The sequence below is a fragment of the Poecilia reticulata genome, chromosome 20 (genome assembly GCF_904066995.2).
Source record: "Poecilia reticulata chromosome 20, P_reticulata-male-v2, whole genome shotgun sequence".
Taxonomy (NCBI): domain Eukaryota; kingdom Metazoa; phylum Chordata; class Actinopteri; order Cyprinodontiformes; family Poeciliidae; genus Poecilia; species Poecilia reticulata.
In genome coordinates, this window is record NC_088849.1 from 20,390,344 (window position 1) to 20,413,336 (window position 22,993).

A 22,993-nucleotide genomic window follows, 5' to 3' on the forward strand; every position below is an offset into this window, starting at 1 on the left:
ACACCTATTTATTTCACTAATGCTATCACAAAAGCAAATGGGATCATTTTAAGACAAGATAAATGTACATGTTTCAAAGTCAGTTTAATTCTGATACACCAAGATCTGCATTTTATTAGAAAATATGTATTTGCTCTCCATTTTATGATTGAGACCTTTTGAATTGCTTGTTGTCAATACAGCTTGTTGATGTATAAGCTAAGCAAAAGAATGAGGATGAGAGGAAGGTTAAGTGACTTTCAAAGCATCAAAACATGGTCCTATAAAAAACTCCACCTAAAACACAGTCATGACAGAAATTCAAATTGAATGGATGACAAGAATTAAACAACTTCCCTTCCTGGGAAGCAGAAAGACTTTAGCGGCTGTGATGTAAGAGAAGGCTTGGGATCACTGAAGGATCGTTTGGAAAGGAGGATAAATCCGGCGCTCAGTCTGAGCATCTCATCTCTGAGAGCAAGACAGACAAACTCCACAAAGATCCTCATGCAGCAAACCAGAAACAAGGTCAAAAAAGCAGGCTACTTCTTCAGGGTATGCTCAGTAGAACAGGCATAGGTCAGGGTTCGTAGTGTGGGTTGAGGTCCGGATATCAGAGATGCAGTGGAGAACCATCAAGGGTGAGGCAAAGGAGGAATAATTCTGGAACGTGAGCTTGGTCTGTTGCAAGAAGACAAGCGGGAGAAAGGAAGGAATGCTGGATTTATACCAGCACATCAAGTTGAATATTAGAGGTTTCTTAGTTCCTGGAGGTTATGGATATGGGGGAAGTAATGTTGATTTCAAGGTACTAAACCATGAGGTAGAGAGGTAAAATACCAGTGAAGAGAAGCATCTGTGTTTGGCTGAACAGCCCATGTTATTGTGTCTGAACAGTACGGTGAGTTATGACTCTTTGAGTTTAGGAAGCTGCTTGAAGATGTGGCTGTTTATAGAGTACAAAGAAGCAATTGGTAGCTAAGAATCTCTTGAAAAACAGCGAGTAGCAGAGCTGGTGGATGGCAGCGTCGACCATCGTCTGCAGAAAACATGTTGGATCAACACCAGCAGATGACATCAGTCGTCCCTGAATGTTGAAGCTTTCCTTATTTCCAGACTTTGTTACTTTAGTTTTCAAATGAAATGGAAAAATTACTTATTTGAAAAAAAAAAACAAAACAAGAATACACTAAAAATAGAAACAGATGTAGAAGAAAACCCCGAAAACTGTACAAATGCGAGATTACAATGAAAAGCACTTGAAAAGAAAAAAGAGTATCAACATTGTTAATATCATGAATCATGACAATTATCTGTTGAAAACTGCAATTGACTGTGTCTTCCTGCCCATCCAGTTCTTTCTTTGGTGTATTCATGTTTGAATTTAGATTACTTTTCTCTTCTTGCTTAGCAATTTAAAAGCCCATGGTTTAGTTTACAAAACAAGTATATTTTCTACAGATCCTCGATGTTTTGAATGGATAAATGTCTTCCTTCCTTAAAAAGGGAAGCTCATCTGCCAAACACGCAAACGTGGCGCTGGCTCCACAGAAACCTCTCAAAGAGAGATATAAATTACTTTAAAAGCCTTGCTGGCTGTCACAAAGAAATTAATATCCATTAGCATAAATACAGTTACTTTTTTGTTCCCATGTAATGATTTAACACAAGACCTGGCATTTCGAGAGACCTTTGTCTAATTAAAAAAAATTGATTTGCCTTCATCACTGAGAGATGAACACACATATTTTCCGGATGATGCACCAAATCATTGTTTTTAAAGGTTTTGACATATTATAGGATAATAATACAGTGTTTCCTCTTATTAAATCAGATTTTGTCCTGCAGTTTTTACAGGAGGCCCCTTGCTGCATTTCAAGCATAAATCTGAAGGTGCAAGGTGCTGCACCTTCTCTTGTGCCCCGCGTCTTTCATTTTCCAAAGACGGAAGGGAAACAAATCAAAAGTTTTAAATGTGTTTGAATTATTCTCTCTGCATTCTAGTAGGAAAAGTCTCCAGCAGGCAACTAAATTACTTTAACATCGTCTCATTAAGGCTATATAACTTTTTGTCCTATTCCAACCAACATCTACCCCCAACAGTGCAGCTTTACCATCTATTGCGTAAATGTCTGTGTTCATTTTGATGCAAGGGAAGGGCATGCAGCTCCTAGTTATTTTAAATTTAAATAACCCGAACATTATACCTGTTTCTGTATGTCTACCTTCAGTCTGAAGTTAAATTATATTTAATATTAAGCTTAGTTGGCCACATCTGATTGGGTACATTTTGCTGCATAAGTGAAGCACACATGATAAATCCCCCAAAAGTATTACATTAACTAATCTCATAACAATTCATAAAGATATGGATGGGGATTTTTTTTTTACAGGTACATTATTGCTGAAGTGCCTTGGGCGCAGGGATTAGCTACAACTGCAGGCCTGAGAGAATAATGCCCAAAAGTGAATATAACTGTGACTGTGCACCGAAGAACCAAATCTGCTGCAATCTGAATGCCACTATTTGAGCTCATGTTTATCCCTGGAGCTGACAGATATCCTGTAGATATTTGCAGCTTATTAAAAAAAAAAAAAAACATCTTCGATGCAGTAAAAAAAATGTAAACTAATGTCATTTCAAATCTCAAAAATTAACTGCTTACTAAGATTGTGGTAATGCTCTTCCATGGAGAGCGATATGATTTCTCTCATTTATTTTTTTCTCTTCAGTCTGTAAAAAAAAACAAAAACCTGACAGCATGGTTGGCGAAGCTACTGAAATGTCACCTACTCAACCTCCAAGATTAGCTGCAAAAATGAGGGCGGCAAAAGCTAACAAGACATGCTGTTCTCACCACTTGTCAGCTTTTTGTCAAGATTCCTTTTGCGAAACGGTTCAACTTCCAATACACTTGCATGAGCTGCTTGTGGCTTCAACAAGCAGCTGATTTGTCTGTGATATTCTTTGCTTAGCTTCTAATGTTAAATTTAGAAGAAAAAAAAGAAGAAACTGAAGTAAAACTCCAACTTTCTATTCTTGTTAAACAATTTTGTTCAGTGTGGTTCTTATTAGGGATCTCATTAAACATTTCTAATAAAACAGGAACAGAGGGGTCACTTTAATAACCCGAACACAGTTGGATGGTCCATCTGTTTTAATTTGCTTAATCTGTGTCATTTTGCTACACCCCAGATACTGTCTTCTCAAGTGGGTAGGTTGCACTTTTCATACTTTATTTAGTAAAAACTAGATTAAACACGACTCTTCCATCCCACAATCGTATACTAGAATATGTTGGTCTGTCCGCCACACATTTAAATCAGTGATTCTTGAGAATAGGGACAAAATGTGTTTTAATTTTCCCATTTATTTTATTTATTTATTTTTATTATTATTATTTCTCAACCTTATGTATGCAAATATGACAAATAATGTTTTGGAAATGTAAGGCTCCCAGTTGCAACATTTTTTTAAAAATTACATTTTTAATCGACCTGACCCAGAACTTTGTCATCACCATCTGACAAAAAGAAATATAAAACAATTTTTTAATGACCCTATTAGTGACATTTTTACTCAGTATTACCGACAAATAAAAAAAATATTCAGCAAACACCAGGAAAATATACATTGTTGTGCTCACATGACCCAGGTTAGTTTAGTAAGATATTTGAAAAAAAAATATTTTGTGTATATTTTATTCAAATGTTGTGCTTTATCCATAGGACCTGTTTTGTCCCTATTCTCAAGAATCACTGAAATACATTTAAGTTTGAGGATTTAGTGTGACAAAGCCACAAAGTGTAAAGCCATCCCACATCCAATTTAAATCCAGGTCCGTGTCTTAGCATCAAATTAAACTGGGATTTTATTTCTCAAATTTCAAAATCAGTGCAGATGTTTCCCTGCTCCAGCATACCTGTTTTTAGATAAATAGTTCATTTGGAGACTTCTACACAGCTCCCAACACTGGCTCATAACACTTGGCTCCATTATATGAATTTATAATCTGACAAAAAAAACAAAACTTATTGGCATTTCATAGCCAGAAGGCGTCATTATGGAGCTGCAATGCTATTAGATAATAAGTAAGGAAACATTTTTTGAGCAGTGGAACTGGAAGAAGTCCAGTATTTTTGGTGGAACAATCCCAGTCTGTCTTCCAGAAAAGGTGCATTCAGTCAGTCAGTCGAGCGACTTGAAAGCAACCAGTCGGACGAGCCAGTGAACTCATTAGTATCCACCTCAAAACAGTGAAGCGTAAAAACATTTTGTGGACACACCTTTCTACTTCGAGATGCTACCGGTGAAGCATGAAGCTGCTGTAGTGCTTACAGATTCAGGGCCAAGTGGCAATGAAGATCTGCACCACTGAACTATGCAGCGACTGTAAGGCTTTATATTAAATTAGATATTTGACTACAGTATAATTCTGAAATTTTACCTGATAAAGTTGCCAAAATGTGTCTCCCTCAGCTAGTCAACTAATTTTAAGCTGCAAGTCATACTGTAATGAAAATACAGATGTTCAGCTCAGTACAGAAACGCCTCGTTTGCTGACCTCCTCAAGCGCAATGTTAGCTTTTTTTCTTTTTTCTTTATTTAGTCATAGCTCTGAGTAAAAGACCTTGACAAACACGACTTTAGCCGCTCTGCCCAATTATCACTGCAGTATAGAACAGCTGTGTAGCAGCAATAGCAGAACAAATCACTCATTAATCACCCATTTGCCTTAAAACACAGCAACAGCAGGGAGGTGGCCAAAAAGGTGCCAGCAATTTTATGCTTTCATTAGCAGCTTACAGTAATAATTACCTGAGGGCTGCTTGAAGGTGAGTCTTGTGTTTTTGTAAAATTCGGGCAAAAATGCTGCGCAGGAGTTAAAAAAAAGAAAAAAAGAAGAGATCAAGATGCTGACATCCTTCGTGTTGTCCTTATATAACACGTTCGTGTCGTAGGTCTGAGACTTCCCACTTGTCCCCAGAGGTGGCTGTTTTCCTACCAACTTAAGGTAGAGGACATTGTCAGGACACGGCAGCTTATACATGTTAATGCTCCCTTTTTCCTATTCTGCCGCTGTTAGATTGATGGCTCGGCAGTGGTTCTCATTGATCAATCAGACACAGTCTGCGTCTCAAATGAACCCCGGCTGGGGGAGTTGTGCATTCTTCCGAGGGAGCAGCGTCCCGAGGGCTACGACAGTGAGATGCACTGGATCGATAGTTTTTAACTTATTTGTGTAAATACTTTTTTTTAACCTTGCTGATTTATCATCTGTGTTTAATTTGCCACAGAAAGAGAGAGAGAGAGAAAACTAGCACGGATGTCATCCGGCTCGACGACGCGGCTGTTCCACTTGTACTTTTCATCTTCGTGGTCAAGGCAGGAAAGAGGAATACAAGAAAGATGACAATTAATTATGCATTTCATCAGCGTGATGGATACCACACTCTTAACTCCAAACTATATTTCCCTGGAGAACGCTGAGCATTCAACTCATTCCTCGAGTGAATCCTCTGAGAAATGTTGTCAGTTCAGGAGATGACATTAAAAAAACTGCTTTTTTTTTTTACCTCTAGCTCGAAAGAGGCTTTTATACAAGATTTTTTCTTTTTTTGTTTAAGTAAATCACTCTGGACAAAAATAAAATATGCTACCTTTGCATAAGAATTAAGATCGAAAATTATCTTTTTTTTGTAAACATTTTTCAGCAGTTCAGGTCACATAACTTCCTGCACTCATTAAATGTTGCGTCATACTAAATATGTTCTGATTTACAAAGAATTTCATCAATACATCAAGGGGAATTTGAAAGGTTTTTACTTTACTTGGACTGGGCCAGTAGATGCTGATCTAATTTTTTTATATCTAGTTTTCATAGAAGCAAATTTTACTTTACCACTTATGAAAACGAGAAAGACGGCAAAACATACATCTGAAACTAAACAGTTACACTGAATAAAAAGACATGAAAACAAGTTGAGAAGTTTACACTCATCTCTTTAGTTTTTTTTTTTGTAGAATCACCTGTTAGTCTTTTGCAATCTTTCCACAAGCTTCTCACAACATTTGCTGAAAACTTGCCATGACTGAGTGAGGTCTGTTGGCTGCTTCATTCACAAACCGTATCAGCTCATATGGTCTTATTCACCGGTTTGGTTTGTTCCTCAGTGCAGCTTTTAAAAGTGTTTTGCTGTAAAGCATAAACTGCTTTGCCGTGTTTCTTTTTTTTTTTTTATTTCAGATGAAATGTGTCTGAAAGAATTTTTTATTCCACTTCGACTTTCAAAATCTCAGTAGCAATTAGATGTGGGCTTCCAGCATTTTCTTTCCCATCTGAGTTGCTCATTCTGCAGATCATCATCCAGTCAAAAGGCCCACCTACATAACACAGCATCTCAGAGCTCTGTCTTTAATCTTTGATGCAATGCAAATCTTACTTTATGGTAAGGCTGTGCAGTCCTTAAAAGAAGCTACATAACATTCTATAAATTTCCTTTCATAAGAAATATAAGAATCTCCTCTTAAAAAGACGTCTTTCATCTTCTCATAAGATGTCTAATGTTACAAGCAGCTGCCTGAGCTGAGCTGTCTGTCTGCAAATTATTCTAAAAAGCCTCTCTGTATACCATCGAGCTGCAGTTTTATTCCAATATCACTGGTCTGGGAAAAATTTCTTTCACCCATGCACTTTGATTTTTTTCTTTTTTTCCTAATTTTATGTTTTCATTAAATTTTAAAGTTCACTTTTCTATTTGAAGTGAGGTTTTGTGAGAGTTCTTGATGAGCCAGTATCGTTTCTGCAGCACATTTCTGTCATCCTTTCTGTATTTTAAATAGACATTCCACAGGATTTTCTAACTTGGACAGAAAGCAAAACAACTCCAGTCGGAAAATGTCATAGAGGTTCATGTGAAGACTTTTAATATCAGCTTTTTTTAAGGAAAGTAGTTTCCAGTCATGTACACTGGAAACGAGGGTGGCTTTCTCCATCCAAGATAAACAAGGTTTGTTAAAGAGGGATCTGTTCATGGCTTCTCATTACAACAAAATAAGTCTCAAAAACGCCATAGCTTTTCATCTAGCATTTCAATGTTCTATGATGAAAAAAATTCCAAATTTACAAGAACAACTCCAAAATTATTAAAGCTTCTCTTGTATGCTGCCATTTCTGTGGCAACATCATAAAACTACCTCAGTTTATTTTATGTACCGTTAGAAATTAAACCAAGGAAGTGCAATTTGCTTGCCACATCTGTGACGACTCTTAAAAGCCATTGTGCATTCAAGTACCAGCAACAATACCACCCCCACCACGTCTTGTCACATTAACAGTGAGTGTTGTAACAGCAAATACGATCTGATGATGCGTCTTTAACACATCATATAAACCAAGGTCATGAAGAACTCACTGGTCCAACTGTCTACACGTTTCTCGTCGTCTTTCCTGGCTTGTCGTCTGTTGGTGTAAGCAGTTGTGACTGCTCCCTTAAGTCACAGAAAAAAAAAAAATCATTAATAATCTTACTGCAGCCATTTGATAAGAGTCTCCTGCTGGTGGCATGCTCCACTGACAGATCAACACTGATCTGGGTTTTTGGGGTGCATGAGGAGCACAGCCTGCTACCCATTCCATGATGGAGCTTAAATGTTCCCAGATCATTTAAGCCTGTACATCCATCCATTGTCTGTACCCACAGGGTAGCAGGGGGAGCTGGTGCTTTTCTTCAGAGGTTATTGGGCTTTAAGCGGGATGCACCATGGATACATCACACAAACTTAAGGGCAATTTAAATAGACCAGTTAACCTAACATTCACGTTTTTGGTCTGCAGGAGGAAGTTGGAGTACTTGGAAAGAACCCGCACATCCGGAGAATATCCAAACTCCATGCAGGAAGAGTCCAAGCAGGGATTTGAACCCAGGATGTTCTGGAACTGCTGGGTCTCATTTTCTTCCCCAGTCCACCTCTGATTGGTTGCCTTCACAAATGAAGGTTTTTCATTTCATTTTCCCTTTGTCACTTCATTTCTATATTGATACATGTGGAGCATCAGTGAACACTCTACACTTTTGATTTGCTTTTGTCCTTCCATATTTGGACTGAACAAGCTGTTAGACTGGTGCTGGAAACCTTACAAAAACAACGTGGCATACAAAATCAAACGGCAAAACTAAAACAAACGAATTTTACAAGAAGAAGAAAAATTAAAATGTCAGCAAAAATTTCAAAACGTATACCAAAAAAACAAAAAACAAAAGAAAAAACAGCCAACTGTGCAGACTTGGATTAACTTAACTTTGTAAAGAATTTGAGACTGTATGACTTGATTTTGCGCTTTGATCACATTTTTCTGACAGGGTTATATTCATGAAGTCCATGAAACTTTTGTTCAACCCTGCTTTATAGCCATAAATCAGGCCCAGCAGCTGACAGCCGCTCCTCTCATGTGGAGGAGGCAGACAGTGAAAAAAGATGCTGATGTTTCCTCTCAAACACAGAGATCCACCTCGGGCGGCTTCGGCTCTGTCCTTATTTGTCATAAGTGTCCAAGACAAAGGCCAAAGAACGTACGAGGAACATACATTTTTAATGTGACATCCTCATCAAATTCACCACAGCGGACTGAGCAGAATGCCAATGACGCTTTATTCCTCCTCCAATTACACAGAGACAATCTAACAATATGTACACAAGCTGTGAAGGGCACATCTGCCTCCGACATGACAAAGTTGAACAGTTCAGTACTCCATCTCCTGTGAACTTTTTATGTCAGCATGTGGTGTTTGATTGGGAAATAACCGGTTTTCAACAAGATCTTTAGAGGCATTCATCAGTGGAGCACAAAAGGCCGGAAAATGTGAAAAACGATCAGTTTCATATCAGAGCTGCTTTGTCTGTTTTTGTGGCTCCTGCTACAAGAAAGATACCTCCACCGATAGCTAGATGTACAAGAAATAAGAGAGCACTACATCATAATTATAGCTCACATTATTTATACAGTATGACATCTCGGTGAATGCTTATTTGACCAGACTTCCCTTTATCTTCGTTCGAATATGCTGACCGTTAGACTGCACCCATTATTTTACAGCGCTGAAAATGTCACAGGAGACTAAGAGATAGTCGTATCCGCCGCCGCGTCGGGAGAAAGGGAATGTAAATAATTCCAAACCGCAGCTTTCATTTCTGATGCTCCTTTCCGACGCTCTGCCCGCACTCCGTCATTATAATGAGGGAGGCTCAATTAGACAGGGTCTACAATGAAGGTTTTAAATGTCACAGAGCAGGTCCTGACATTTCTCTGTTTGATATGGAATCAGAATGGGAGTGGAGTTCACACAGAGAACTAATCTCAACCTCCGAAATAACAAATTCCACCCTGTCAGGGAGGCTTCTGTGGTCACTTAGGGGACATTTGCACCGACGGTGTTGGTTTGGACCTCTTAGAGTTTTTTAATGATGGAATCCATTAGCATTGTTTAGGGGTGTAATTAGCCCTCTGAGGTTAGTGTGCTTACGAGGAGCACATAACGAGGAGTCTTGTGGTATTTTTACGAAAGGTAATTGGGTTGTCAAATCAAAAAAAAGACTTAAGAATGACAACTTTTAACTTTTGGTAATTGGAGTTACTATAATTGCTTTGGAGAACTTAACAAGGGGAGGGGTGTGGAAAAAAAAACACATTCTCAGACAACATGAGTAGTCACACAGTCTGGAAAAGTTTGGAAAAAAATCAGTGGAAGCGCTTTCAATGTCTGGATAAAAACGGTAAAAGAAGGAAGAGTATTCAAAATGGAATATAGTCCAGATTATATTATCAAAATTGAGTATGAGAATTTCTTCAAATAAGTAGCAAAACCAAAGTATTTTATTACCGAATTATATAAAACATGTTGTGTTGCATCTATCTATCTTTCTGTCAGCCTCTCCATCCATCCATCCATCCATGGAAATGTCCAAAATTCATTGTGAACGTTTTGAATTCATACTGGTTCAAAAACCCGGAAATGTTTCTGGAACCCAGAACGACTGAAGCGTCGCAAAGTGCTGCTGCTTCTCAAAAGACACTCATCTCAGTTTTAATGCCACATACACTGCAGCTCCTCTGTATGTGTTCTCAGACTGGCAGAGACTAATTTGCAATCACAGACACAGCGATTAACTGTATGTTTGTACTGACGATGGTATTCAGCCCAGGCAGAAACTTCTACCACAGAATTGTGTCTGTGTTTCATGCGGTGCTGCCTGAGGGCGTAAAGATCACAGCTAGTCAGTATTTATTTCAAACATGTCCTTGGGGCGAGCAAATTTTTGCATACATTCGGGATTTAATTATACAGTGAAAGAAAGAAATAAATTACTGAATTCCTCAGTTTAATGTGTCAGATGCTGAATTCCTTGTGTTTTATGCTGTTTAATTTGCTCTTCGCCCCCCTCAAGATCCCTTTAAAAAATGTCAAATTACTGTGAATGTGCTCATGTCAAAAAAAAGTTACAGCTATTAGCAGCTAATTAAGGCATTACATGTTTAAAACCTACATAATGTCGTGGATTTTACAATAAAGAACATTGTTTTCCCACCATAGTGGATCATCTACATAATGTTTGACGAGGAAAAGTTGCTGAAACAAATTAAACATCGACGCAGTTTTTTGGTGCATAGATTAATACATTTCATTCTTTTTCCATTTGTTCTGATGATGTAGGACAAAATGGAAGGACAAACATTTCTGGATTAATTTCACAACCGTCACTCACTGAAGGAGGCGGCGGCGGCGGCGGTGGGGCCTTTACTATTTAAATAGAACCAGATTCAAAAGAAATGTGGAAAAACAGCATGCTCCCTCCGCTTGAATGTCAAAAAACAGATTGTTGGTGTCCTATCACTAGCAAAAACGGAGACCTTACAGTGGATGAAATACCATCTGCTCAGTGCTCCAGCTCAACTCTAATAAGCACAGGATTGTTCACAAAGACGAAACAGAAAAAAACCAAGGAATAAAAAAAATAAAAAAACCAGAGATAAAAAACCATTTGTAAGTCTGGGCTGGGGCTATCTGAATGTCAATGAAGGCCCCGAGTGTTCTGCAGTGTTCAGATTGGAGTCTCAGACAATAGAGCCTGTGTTTGTTCTTCCTCAGAAAGTTGGAGGAGGACAGAAAAGGGGGAAGAAGAAGAAAAGGCGAGGTTGTCAGTTGAAGGGATTACGCATTGTAAGAAGTATGATCATTCGTCTCTGTTTCTGTGTCGAGTGAATTTCTTTTTATGCACCAGGATCTTTAGTTAAGCTGATTGTTTTTCCTTAAACCCAGTAGTGATCTCTGTTGGAGGCAGCCGGGACCAGTGAATCGCACAAACAGGTGGGTGTGGCGACGCAGTCAAACTTGGTTTCAGACATTTTATTAGTGCAACGGCATAAAAGCAGGAATACATTTTAGCCTGACAAGATTTTAGATCAGCCCTTTTGTGTTTTTTTAAAGTGACAAATTTAGCTATTTCTGCTGTTTAAACTTGGTTGGGTTATGTTGTTCTCTAAATTTTTTGAAAAGATTTAGCACTTCACCTTTCCTCACCACAAAAGTTTGGAAATATCTTAGTCAGTTAGCCATTCAGATGTCCACACTGATTCTTTTCATCTTTATTTCAACTTTAAATAATGCTACTTTCAGTACTTTCAAAATTAAATTAAAATTGCCTTTGCTATCACAATGCACTATAATATTCAGTGAGATTATATGGTGTTTAACAACAATAACAAATATTTAACTAGTATTATTAATACTCCAGCTAATTGCTTATTGGCTTTGCTTATAAGCAGTTACCAACATTTGTCTTTAAAATATTAAAGTAACCACAGTTTGCTTTAGTTGCAGCAGTACAACTCCATAAGTATGAAAAGACCCTCAATATAGTGAAATGTTACACAACTTAGCCCACAATGTAGCATCTGTCCTGTACAATTCAAGTGAAGAACGATGAAAATCATGAGAAGAAGAAAAAAAGACAAACTGAAGTACCTCAGTGGCTATACATGGTTAATACTTTGTTGAAAAAGACGACAAAAAACCCTCATTTGTTTTTATTCATGATTGAGTCTCCTTAAGTACAACCCTAACAAAATTATAGCAAATTTAATCAAATAATTACAATTTGTGTTCCAAATTAATTAATTGCAAAAACTCCAACTTGCATTTTCTCAACAAATTCCGGTTTCCAAACAGGTTGATTATTTTATTTTTTGGCAGACTGTTTTTGTTTTTTTGAGACTTTATTACATTTGCATGCACATCAGAACAACAATGCTGGTGAGAACTTGAGCAGAAATAATAACGTCCAGCTGAAGCTTGTGTTACAAATGGTCATTCATTGCATCAGTGAAGTACAGGCAGACTATTTTTCACTAATCACAGAGAACTTTATTCCTCCCACAGGGTGCTGGTTTGTTAGGTCTCAAAGCTCCTGCTCACAGACATTTTTCCAGCGTTCCTCCACCTCGCTGAATGATTTTACCTTTGAATCTTCAGGTTATGAACTCAAAAAATAGAGCTTTTTTTTCTTTACAATTTCTCAATTTTGGTTGTAGAAGTTAATTTTGTGAAAGTAAGCTACAAGCCTGAACATATTTCACAGGGAAAAGTTATAACCATAATGATTTTTACATTTAATAACACATAAAACTCATTACTTAATGAATAACTTAAATTATAAAGTAAAAAAAAAGTATCTTCTCTTCATCATTTAATTTCTCAGCGTTGTACTTTTTTTTGTAAATACACCAACATAAAATACAGTGAGCTAAATATGGTGCACTCCACTGCATTCTTTATTTAATGATTGAAGACAGCATGTGTTTTATGCTTTTGTTGCCTAATTAAAAGGCAATCAAATGCTGACTGTAATTGAAACCCCTCTAGTTATGGCTTATTCTATGGTCGCACCATTCAAGAACTTACTTGTTTGTTTTTTCCCTCAGAAGCAGATTAACAACAGAATGTGGTGCTAATACTTAGAAATCTCTTTAAATTCATTATATTTTGCAAAGCAGAAATTATGCCTTGTATTTTTAATAAAATAAAACAAAGTCGTACATAAATAAGTCGCATCGTGACTTGACATCCCTCTGCTTTAGTCTTGGTCCCGATTTAGTAAACACAACCTACACGTCAGTGTCAAAGTTGTTGATTTATGAAGTTAAATGGTGAACTGGCTGACTCCCAAATGACCAGTTAAGGATATTTTTTTCTGAAAAGCGTGATCTTAAGGAAGTGACAATTAGTAGATGCACTTTTCTTTAACAATTTCAAATAGCTGGAAACAAATCACACTAGTGAATCCTTATAGTGCATAGTAAAAGTAATCACACCTTTAAAACATTTTCTTTCCTTGTCTTCTTTTGTGAAATTTAATCTCAATATAATTCCAGCTGTTCTGAGAAATGCCTCAGATGTTTAGTGGAAATTAGTGAACAAACAGCATCCTGAGAGCACTGAGAAGAGAGGAGAAGTTAAATTACATTAATGCAGATAGGATGATTTCCTTTCTGTAATCAAACACTTAAAGAATCTAAAATTCTAAGCTTGTCATTTCAAAATAACACGATTCACTGAAACAAAACTTCTATCCGTCCGTCTGCACCAATTTTATTTTGGTGAATCGGAGAAACGGAGGTAGCAGATTGAAGTTTGTGGTTGTAACGTGGAAAAGCATTGGAACAAGTCAGAATGATTGATTCTTTTAAAGCAACATAATTTATGCTCTTTTCAGTGGGACATCTTGCTCGAGCATTAATGTATTAATTCAGGCAGCAACAGGAATTGATATTAATGTGTCACCCACAATGTCAAAAGACGGACTCCTTTTCATTATCGCCTTGCTTCGATGTACAACGTCTAAATGTGTTGGCACTTTAGGATACCTTTTAATGGCATCCTGGAACCATTCCTACAGAAGAGCTGCGTTTTACGAGCTAGAAGACGTATGGAGAAATGATGGGACAGTCTCAGCGCATCTAGTGCCTAACATGGTGAGACTGCAGCTCATTGTCATTCTGTCATGTGGCAGAGCAGAGCGTCAGCGCTGCTCGGTACGTATGGGCTGCAGGAGGCTGGCTGGGAATGGGAGGAAGGCCTATTAGATTTAATGAATGGCTGTCAAGCACAGGCCACTCTACATGTTCCATGTGTCATGTACAATGAGGATTTCTTTAAAAAGGAGAAAATATACCATTTAGTCCAATGAGTCTCTCTAGTTTTAGGTCCTCAGAGCTTTTTTTTCCAGAACACTTTAACACATGTAAGTGCTGATATGCTTGTGTTACAAAATGTGCTTTTAAAACCACACTTTGGTTTAGCTGCTCTTGTTATCAAGTACTATAAGCATGGCTGTCACACACACACACACACGCACACACACACACCAAACATGTTTTTACTGTACTCATGCCTGACATTTCCCTTTTCCAGACCCTGACCGAAGCTTCTCTGGCTTTATTTATCCACAATTTCATCACTCACTTTCAAAAACGCCCCATCTTGTTAAGCTGACAGCCAAACATCTCTTGACCTGTGCACTATTTCAGCCCACAGAAGCGTTTTGGAACCGATTCCTTGGTTTGTTGGCAGTTGCTTGGTGTAGCATCATTGAGGGGCTGTTGTCTGGGTGTTGCCTCGAGACGTTCGGTCCAGGCACACGCCTGGCAGCCACCGTGAAAGACAACAACGCCTCACGATTCACTGGTCACTAATTGGAGTGTCACTCCGCAATGCTCAGAGATATGAATACGGCCTGTACAGACATACAAACGCACAAACAGATGCCCTCATTCGGGTCTTTTTCGTGAAATTTCATTTAGGAGGAAGTCCTGTGTAAGGACAGCTTTTTGCAAATGAATCTTGACAGCTAATTTACATTTACAGGATTAAATATGGGAATTGTGATGACATAGAGTGTTGCTGAAAGGCAGATATCTCACTCACTTCCAGCTACCTGTTGTTGTGAGCTGTCAGTTTGACGTCGACAACGACCAAAGCAAGTGAATTAGCATTTTCCATGATTTACAAAACAACAAAAAAAACAAAGTTGGCTGCTTGTGCATGTGTGTGTTAAACTTGTAAAGGGTTCCCCAGGCCTGTCAGACAACACGTAAATGGAAGCGCCTAACAAATTTGCTGTTGGTCCTGACTTTCATTGTCCTCGCACTCTTGACCCCGATCTCGCTGCACATTATAATTGCTGCATCGATTTGACTCAGAGTTTGTCAGCGGTATATGCGTCTCTGTTTTCCGTGTCCAGGGAGACATTGATCTAATTAGAAGTCTTCATTAGTCAGCTGCAGAGTATAGTGTCATCCTTAAGGAATGATGATCTGGCTCACCATCCCAGACATAAAACACAATACAGGGCATTGTCTAAATGTAAAACAAATCATGGCTTCACTGACGTAGACAAGTTGAGAAGCTTTCTGTAAAATGCACAACAAACCTTCAGTTCTCCACACACTATGCTAATGATTTTGAGGACCTGTAAAATGAATCAGTCAACATTTTTGTTCAAGCTATTGCAGGATTTTGCTGTGAGTGGGTCATTTTGGGTGAATTAATAGGCGCGCTGCAGGATTTGTACTGAACGTTGAATGCTGTTTTGGCGACATTGACTAAAAGTTTGATTTGGCAAAGTGGAAAAAATGTCCTAATCAAGCAGCTTTGCTGAAAAGAATGTGCTTCCATTCAACAGAAATTTTGTGCACAAAGTCATTCATTTAGCAGGTTTAATTTAATTGTGAACTGTTATTTCAGTTATGAATCTGCGTACAAACTATATCGGAAGATGGGATGCAGCACTGGCAAGATTATGATCTGCAGCGCTGGTGAATAAAGGATTACCGACACACACAACAACCCCCTTCTTTCCTATCGCTGTTTGACCATGGGAGCTGGAGAGGAAATGCATGCACGGACAGTAAAAATGAGCACCCCGGGGGTGCTGGCTGTGGTGACAGTGTTTTCTATGATTCCCGGCGGGTTACTGAGTGATATAAGAGATACTCAGGGTCTGGAAGCCCAACAGCTGGCCCGGGGGTCCACTGTTCTGCACCATCGCCAAAAGAGGGGCTGGATTTGGAAGCAGCTGTTTGTCCAGGAGGAAGATCCGACTTCTCAAATTATTGGCCAGGTGATGCTTCAAACTGAACGCCCGCCATGTCCTTGACATGGTTATTCCCTTTGAAAACACATGTTTATCATTTGCCTCAGAAAAAGTCTTTATAAACCTTCCTTTCTTCCTCCTCTGAAGGTCAAATCTGACTCTGATCGAGGCAGTTTTACTATCAAGTACGTATTATCAGGAGAAGGTGCTGGAGACGTGTTCAAGATAGACGAGAATTCTGGAGAGATCTGGACTCTGAAGAAGCTGGACCGCGAGAAAAAGGCCTTCTATGTCCTTCAGGCCCAGGCTATAAACACACGGACCGAGGAGCCAGTGGAGCCCCAGTCTGAGTTCATAATCAAAGTGCAGGACATCAACGACAACGCTCCGCAGTTCCTGAACGAACCGTATGTCTCCAGCATTCCTGAGATGAGTCCAGTAGGTACGTATCGTCTTTGCTGTTGTTCTCAGGTAATGTCAGATGAAAGTAACTCGTTTTATTCAAATGATTCAGTGTCTTGAAAGATATATTCAACTGTTTCAATTAGATATTTTCTTTTGTCCGGATCTACCTTGAGTTTTTATGTGATGGATCAACACAAAAGAAATATTTGTGGTAAAAAATGAGAAAATTGTGGAAGGACTGAAAGTTTTGGCAAAGAACTTTACCAGAAAACACCCAACGGTTGTTGCCTAAATTGAACCAAAGAGCGAAGGAAGACAAAACAGTGAGCTATAATTAGATTCTTAACTCAAAGAAGAGTCCTGAGTGCTGAACCATCTCCTGCGTTTCAGTTAAAAATAATGAGTCCAGCATGTTTTCAGGTTCTGTGTCCACATCCAGGAAGAAAGAGAAAGATAACCAGTATATTTCCGAACTATAAAGCAGTAAAGGTTTGTGTGTTTCATGAATTTTCCATTTACTGCTATGTTTACTGTAACGAGGTTGATCCAACCTTTTAGTTCTGAGATAAAAGGAAAACTGTCTTAAATGAAATCCCAACTGAAGACCATGAACAAAGAAGCATAGGAGCGTCTGTCATTCCCCTTTCCGGAAGTTAAAAGTATTGGATTTTCTATCACAGCTTGGATGCTTTTATTGATAGATTTCTTAAATAAGCTTATTATAACCATTGCACTTTCATGTGAGAAAAAAAAAAACACAAAAAAAACATTACCATTTCATTTTGTATGTAATCTGATTCTGCTGCATAATACCCCCCAACCCGTAATAAATCACAATGAATTTGACTCAGAGAGGGAAAGTGAAAGGGGAAGGTTGAAGCGAGGGCAGCCGAAAATAGGAAACGCGGCGGTAAAGCCGCGCCTGTGAATGAAAGACAGACCACTCACATGGAAGAAAGAATGAGACAGAGAGCAGGCATGAGCAAGATATCTTAGAAACCAAGGTGAGGGCAAGGATATGGTCAGCTCAGAGAGAGGTGGCAAGTGTGAAAGATAGTGAAATAAAACTGAATCAAGGAGAGAAAACCTGGGGCAATAGGATAGAGAGATGTCCCTACAGGGCTGGAAAGGTTGTCACGCACACCTGCTCTATATTGTGAAAGGCCAACGCGCTCACCCCCCCCACCACTCCCTTTTGTCAACATCCCTCCACTAACTCTCCCTCAGACTCGCTCTGCTCTCCACTTTTTCCATTTCCACTACCTCCCCCTCCACCTCCTGAGTCAGACAGACAGACCCTGCGGGACTGTGGCATAATCACTTTATTTCCCTGTCGACTGGAACTGCTGCCTGAGTGTACTCTGACTGTGCAATCCGCTCCCTGCCCCCACAGGGACCACGGTGGCCCAGGTGACAGCCACAGATGCGGATGATCCCATGTTTGGCAACAACGCCAAGCTGATCTACTCCATCCTGCAGGGGGAGCCCTACTTCTCTGTGCAGCCAAAGACGGGTACGGCACTGAACCGACACGCTGTGTCCAAATTCTTCCTCTCTAGAAATTAAGCCTAAAAGGATAAAGATATTAGGAGGGGCAATTTTTCAGAATAAAACTTTAAACTATCAGGAAAAAGGTTTTTGTTTCACTAATTGCTGGGTTTTTTCAGATAATTGCTTAACAGGCCAAATTTTTGAAGAACAATATATTGTAGCAGATTAATGGAAAGCTTGGTGGAAGGATACTGTGTCCTAGAAAAATTTGCCCAGGCAGCAGCAGCAGTCATAAAGGCTTTGAAGTGATGGATTTACAGGAATTTGGAAGGAACGCTTGGTGATCCACAGAATGATGTATGCAAGGATCTTAATTGTTACAGCATGCTGCAACGAGGAGAGTAGAGCCAAAAGTTACTCAAGAAATCGATCATAGACTTATGGTGCATAGACTGTAGCTGGAGTCAGGGCTTCAGGAGCCACCATATTGGAGAGGCCATCAGGAAATGGGATTCAGCTGTTGCTGTTCTTGTGCTAAATCCTCCAGAACCAGGCCTGTCGCAATCATCACAGTCATCTTACATGAGATAAGAAAACAGACAGCCTGTTAGTGGTCCACAGACCTCTTGTCACATCAAAATATGACATATTTCTTTGCACTCAGAAGCCTAAGTCAACAAAATGATAAAAAATTATTGCTTGAAATATGTTAAAATATTTCACTTTCTTTGTAATAAATCCATCCATCCATCCATTTTCTGTACACCCTTGTCCCTTAGTGGGGTCGGGAGGGTTTGTAATAAATCTATACAAGATATTTTTTTCAGTTTTTGAATTTAATCATAAAAATAAATACACTTTTCAGAGATTTTTGACTTTGCTGAAATACCTCTCGTTTGACAGGACTAGACTCAATGATCCTCTCATCTTCAAACATGAATGGTGACACATTTTCCTGCTCTTCCAGAACAAGTTACCTCATCTAAAATGTGATTCAACAAGTTTTCATGAATACAGGATTCATGCTTTAATACCGGGGTCAGCCACAGCACTTCCCACACACATTGTTGACCTGAACTGTGAAAAGCTTTACGGGGGCATCATTGACGCTGAAGAAATTTTAAATGCAAATTGATGCAGTACATGGGAGGACAAATCGACTTGTAACAGAGCCCATTGTTATATTTTTTTAAAGAAAGCAGTAGGCAGCAGTTCACTGTAAACGTCTACAGGTCTTTAAGTTTGTTGCTGATTTCAGATGTAAGAAGTAAATGCAGATATTTTTAATTTTAACATTTAAAAATGTCAGGGTGGTTTTGAGTGATGTGCTATATGTGATCATTTATCGGGGAATTCTGCTTAATGCAAACGCCCAAAATACTTTGTATATCATCATTATGACTTTGTTTAAAACTCTTTTAAAAAAAATTAAATGTGTCCACGCAGTATTGGTTGCATTTAATCCACTGGTGTCAAACATTAAACACAGTTCAGATGAGTTTTAAAGTGAAGCGGTTAGGTCAGAGGATATTTGGTTTCTGATTAGCTTTTGTAAAGTTTAATGTCATGTTATAAAATGACATGACTCACCGATGGAAAGGATGGCCTTGAAGGTACCAGTGGTTCAGTCTGATCCTGAAATTGTTCTTCAGTTCACTGCAGCCTCCAGTCTGGCCAGACAGAAGAACCATTAAGCCATCTCAAAGAGCACTTAACATTTCATTTTTTTTCTTAGCTGATTAAATTCTTGATGACTGTTGTGGACGGCTCTCCAAAGGACTGCTGCAGGCAATCTTTGTTTATTTACCTTTCGTTTAATGAAACACACGTACGACCCACAGAAATGCACTTAACGAACCAAATACTTCACTTTTTCCGTCCACTCTTTCCATCTCTTCTCCCTCCGCGCTGCAGGAATCGTTGTGACGTCATGGGCTGATATGAACCGTGAAGCCAGGGAGGAGTACCTGGTGGTGGTGCAGGTGAAGGACATGCTGGGCCTCAGCGGCGGCTACTCCTCCACCACCACGGTTACCGTTACTCTGACCGACGTGAACGACAACGGGCCCACGTTTCAGCAACGTGAGTCACGTACACGACTCGCGGCTGATGCGAGCGCTGAGGGCCACATGCGCACGTACAAAAAAAAACAAAAAAAAACTCTGGTAATCAGTGAAAGAGTACAAAGTGTTGCAGACATCGAGGAAGTGTTTCATATTGTACCAACAAGGTATTTATTTGATCTCGCTCCTCTGGTTCAGGTGGGCGGCTGTTGCTGCTGGCGCTGCGATTGACTGTGCACGTCGTGGCATTCAGCCGGCGGCCCAAAATTAAAAAGCAGACAGTCGAAAGGATGGGATGGGAAAGCTGCACGCATCTGCGTGTGCGCGCGTACATGTGCCACATGCTGGTTGGATTTAATCATTCACACATGAAAGGACATTCGTCATGACCTTTGGAAACAAACTGAGCCTTCTCAGGGATAAACCTTACTAAACGACTGCAGTGGGAAGAAATCAATTCTGCAGGAAAGAGCCAGCAAGGATTGAGCTTTTAACTATTAATGTCACATCCCAATTCATAGCAGGCGCCGGTGTATCCCATGGATTCTGTGTTTGGTGAAAAAAGCCTTATTAATATTAGATGGCTGCACTTCACTTTGAACTGTGCCCTCTGCATTGTCACATAATTGCAAATTATTATCAGCAGGGCTATTTTTTTTCCCCAGGAGCAGCTGGTTGCCTGTTGAGTGGCTCCCAGTAGTGCCAGTCCCTCAAACAGGAGCCGCTCGAAGACACAATCAGATTTTCTCATCTTCTTATTAGAGTTAGGCTGGGATTATATGGGGTTTGCCACAACTTATCTGGGACTGACTCAAATTGACTATCTACCTCAATGTTCTGTCTCTCATATCACTTTAGAAACCTGCAGAATCTCTTTTCTGGCTATTGACAACTTACAGTCGCCTTCTGTAAACAATATGTTGCTGCATAAATTGCTGCATTTCACAGTAGCTTTCAAAAGCATTCATACCCGGCCATCTTTTATTACTTTTTCATGTTACGACCACAGATTTTTTAAATCTGGATGAAGGAATTCTAATATGTCAACAGCCTTGATCTAAACCATTCTGTTGTAGCTCTGTCCGTAAGCTTATTGCTGTTATGCTGATGGAAAGTGAACCTGCATCCCTGTCAAAGTCTTTTTCTAGGATTGCTCTGCATTTAAGCTCCATCTATCTTCCCATTAACTGTGATAAACTGTGATATGCTGGAGAAAAGCATTCCCAGATAATAATGCTGCCACCACCGTATTTCACTATGAGAATGTTAAAGGTGAACTGGGCGTTTAGTGTTTTGCATGCAGGTTGGAAATTTAACATTTTTTCTCGTCTGCCCATAGCATCTTCCAGGTTTGCTGTATCCGGTACATGACTTGAGGCATTTTTGCAAATTGAACTTCTGACGAATATTTTTTTACACTACACAATATTAGAAAATCTTACGCAGGCAATGTTCCATGTGCGTTGTACATACTAGTATTGCAATTGTCACTATTTGTGGTGGGGCCCCGCTTTCAACAATGGTATTCTTTTTCGTCAGTCTTTCATAAAGGCCAGTTTTATGGCGAGAACCACATGTACTGCTGTTTCTTTAGAGTTTTTATGGACCTCTTGGTAGTGTCACTATTTTTTGAAAACTATGCATGACTTTCTTTAATCTTCACACCCATGTGCAACTTTGTCTTGGACATTCTTATAAAAACATTAAAGTACAATTAAGTTTGTTGTTGTTACTTGATAAAATATGGCCAATCCATTATATGCTGACTTTCATTTCCAAAGGCATAAAGTAACACTAAAACATGTCTAAACGTCTCGTCTTTCCATAGATGTGTACACCTTTGCTTTGCCTGAGAATGCAGCCATTGGGACCACAGTGGGTAGAATCATGGCAGAAGATGGAGACATTGGCACTAACGCCAAAATGACATACCGCTTGGAAGATGACCTGAACGAAAGCTCCACTTTTATCATTGAAACAGACCCAGTGACACAGGAAGGAGTGATCCTTCTGGCCATGGTACGTACAGTAAATATGCAATTTGCTTTACATTCACAGAGATCTCAAAAGAATTTTATCTAATGAAAACCTTTCAGACTTTTTGCCACTCATTTCATAAAGGAAACTCATGTATTTTATAGATTAATTACACGTGGAGTGAAATATGTCCTCCTTTGTCACGGGTTGCTGCATTACTCCTGCCTGGCACGGAGGCGACCAGCCTGTGGTTCTGCTGAGGTGTAACAGAAGCCCAGGCTGCTTTGATAGCAACTGTTAGCTCATCTTGGTCTTCTTGTTGATCTAGACAGAGAGAACTCTTAGAGGTTCTAGAAACCTTAGCAGATGTTTTGAGTTTATTTGCTGATATGGGTGTGGCGCCATGAGTTCACAATCTTTTACTTTTTTTTTGCAGTATTCTAATTCTCTCAGACTGGGTTTTGGGTTTTTATAACCTGTAAACATCAAAATTACAAGAAATAATGGTTTGATCTACATGATATGAGTTTTACTTTGTGAAATGAGAGACAAACACATTGAACTTGCATAGCATTTCTTTTTCATTGCCACTTGGCCATGGTTGAAATAAGTATCTTTGCTGTACATATACGCTTACGTTATCTTCCTATGGAGAATATGTTTTACTCCTTCTTTTCTTTCTTCTTTGTCTGAAAGTGACTGTGACTTTAAGAAAAAAACATTCTGCAAATTCACTGAATAGTTGGTTGCCCTTTACACTGGATTCAGACTGCCATAAGGTCTGTAATACCTCCAAGACTGTTCAAACAAGTGTCCATTGGGTTAAAATTGAAAACCTATGTTTAGTTGTGAAGGCAACCGTGACACCACCTATATTACATCTGCCCTAGGATGCTCTCTAATATCTGTCACACTACTGCATATCCTC

General features: G+C 39.2%; 1 protein-coding gene across 12 annotated transcripts in view; it reads left to right on the plus strand.

The window, feature by feature from the left end:
- The first annotated feature begins 10,225 nt into the window (after positions 1 to 10,225).
- Positions 10,226 to 22,993, plus strand: part of cdh19 (cadherin 19, type 2) — a 31,536-nt gene continuing 18,768 nt past the window's right edge. Inside the window, exons 1-8 of one of the 12 annotated variants that reach the window (XM_081601455.1) lie at positions 10,229 to 11,206; positions 11,299 to 11,346; positions 13,897 to 14,009; positions 15,781 to 16,156; positions 16,277 to 16,571; positions 17,928 to 18,047; positions 19,940 to 20,107; positions 21,917 to 22,107. In XM_081601455.1, the coding sequence (XP_081457581.1) occupies positions 15,911 to 16,156; positions 16,277 to 16,571; positions 17,928 to 18,047; positions 19,940 to 20,107; positions 21,917 to 22,107 (1,020 nt within the window). In that variant the 5' untranslated portion in view covers positions 10,229 to 11,206; positions 11,299 to 11,346; positions 13,897 to 14,009; positions 15,781 to 15,910. Of the gene's footprint in view, positions 11,347 to 13,896; positions 14,070 to 15,780; positions 16,157 to 16,276; positions 16,572 to 17,927; positions 18,048 to 19,939; positions 20,108 to 21,916; positions 22,108 to 22,993 lie in introns of all 12 variants that reach the window. The other 11 variants (XM_081601456.1, XM_081601457.1, XM_008396565.3 and 8 more) reach the window with 11 other exon arrangements.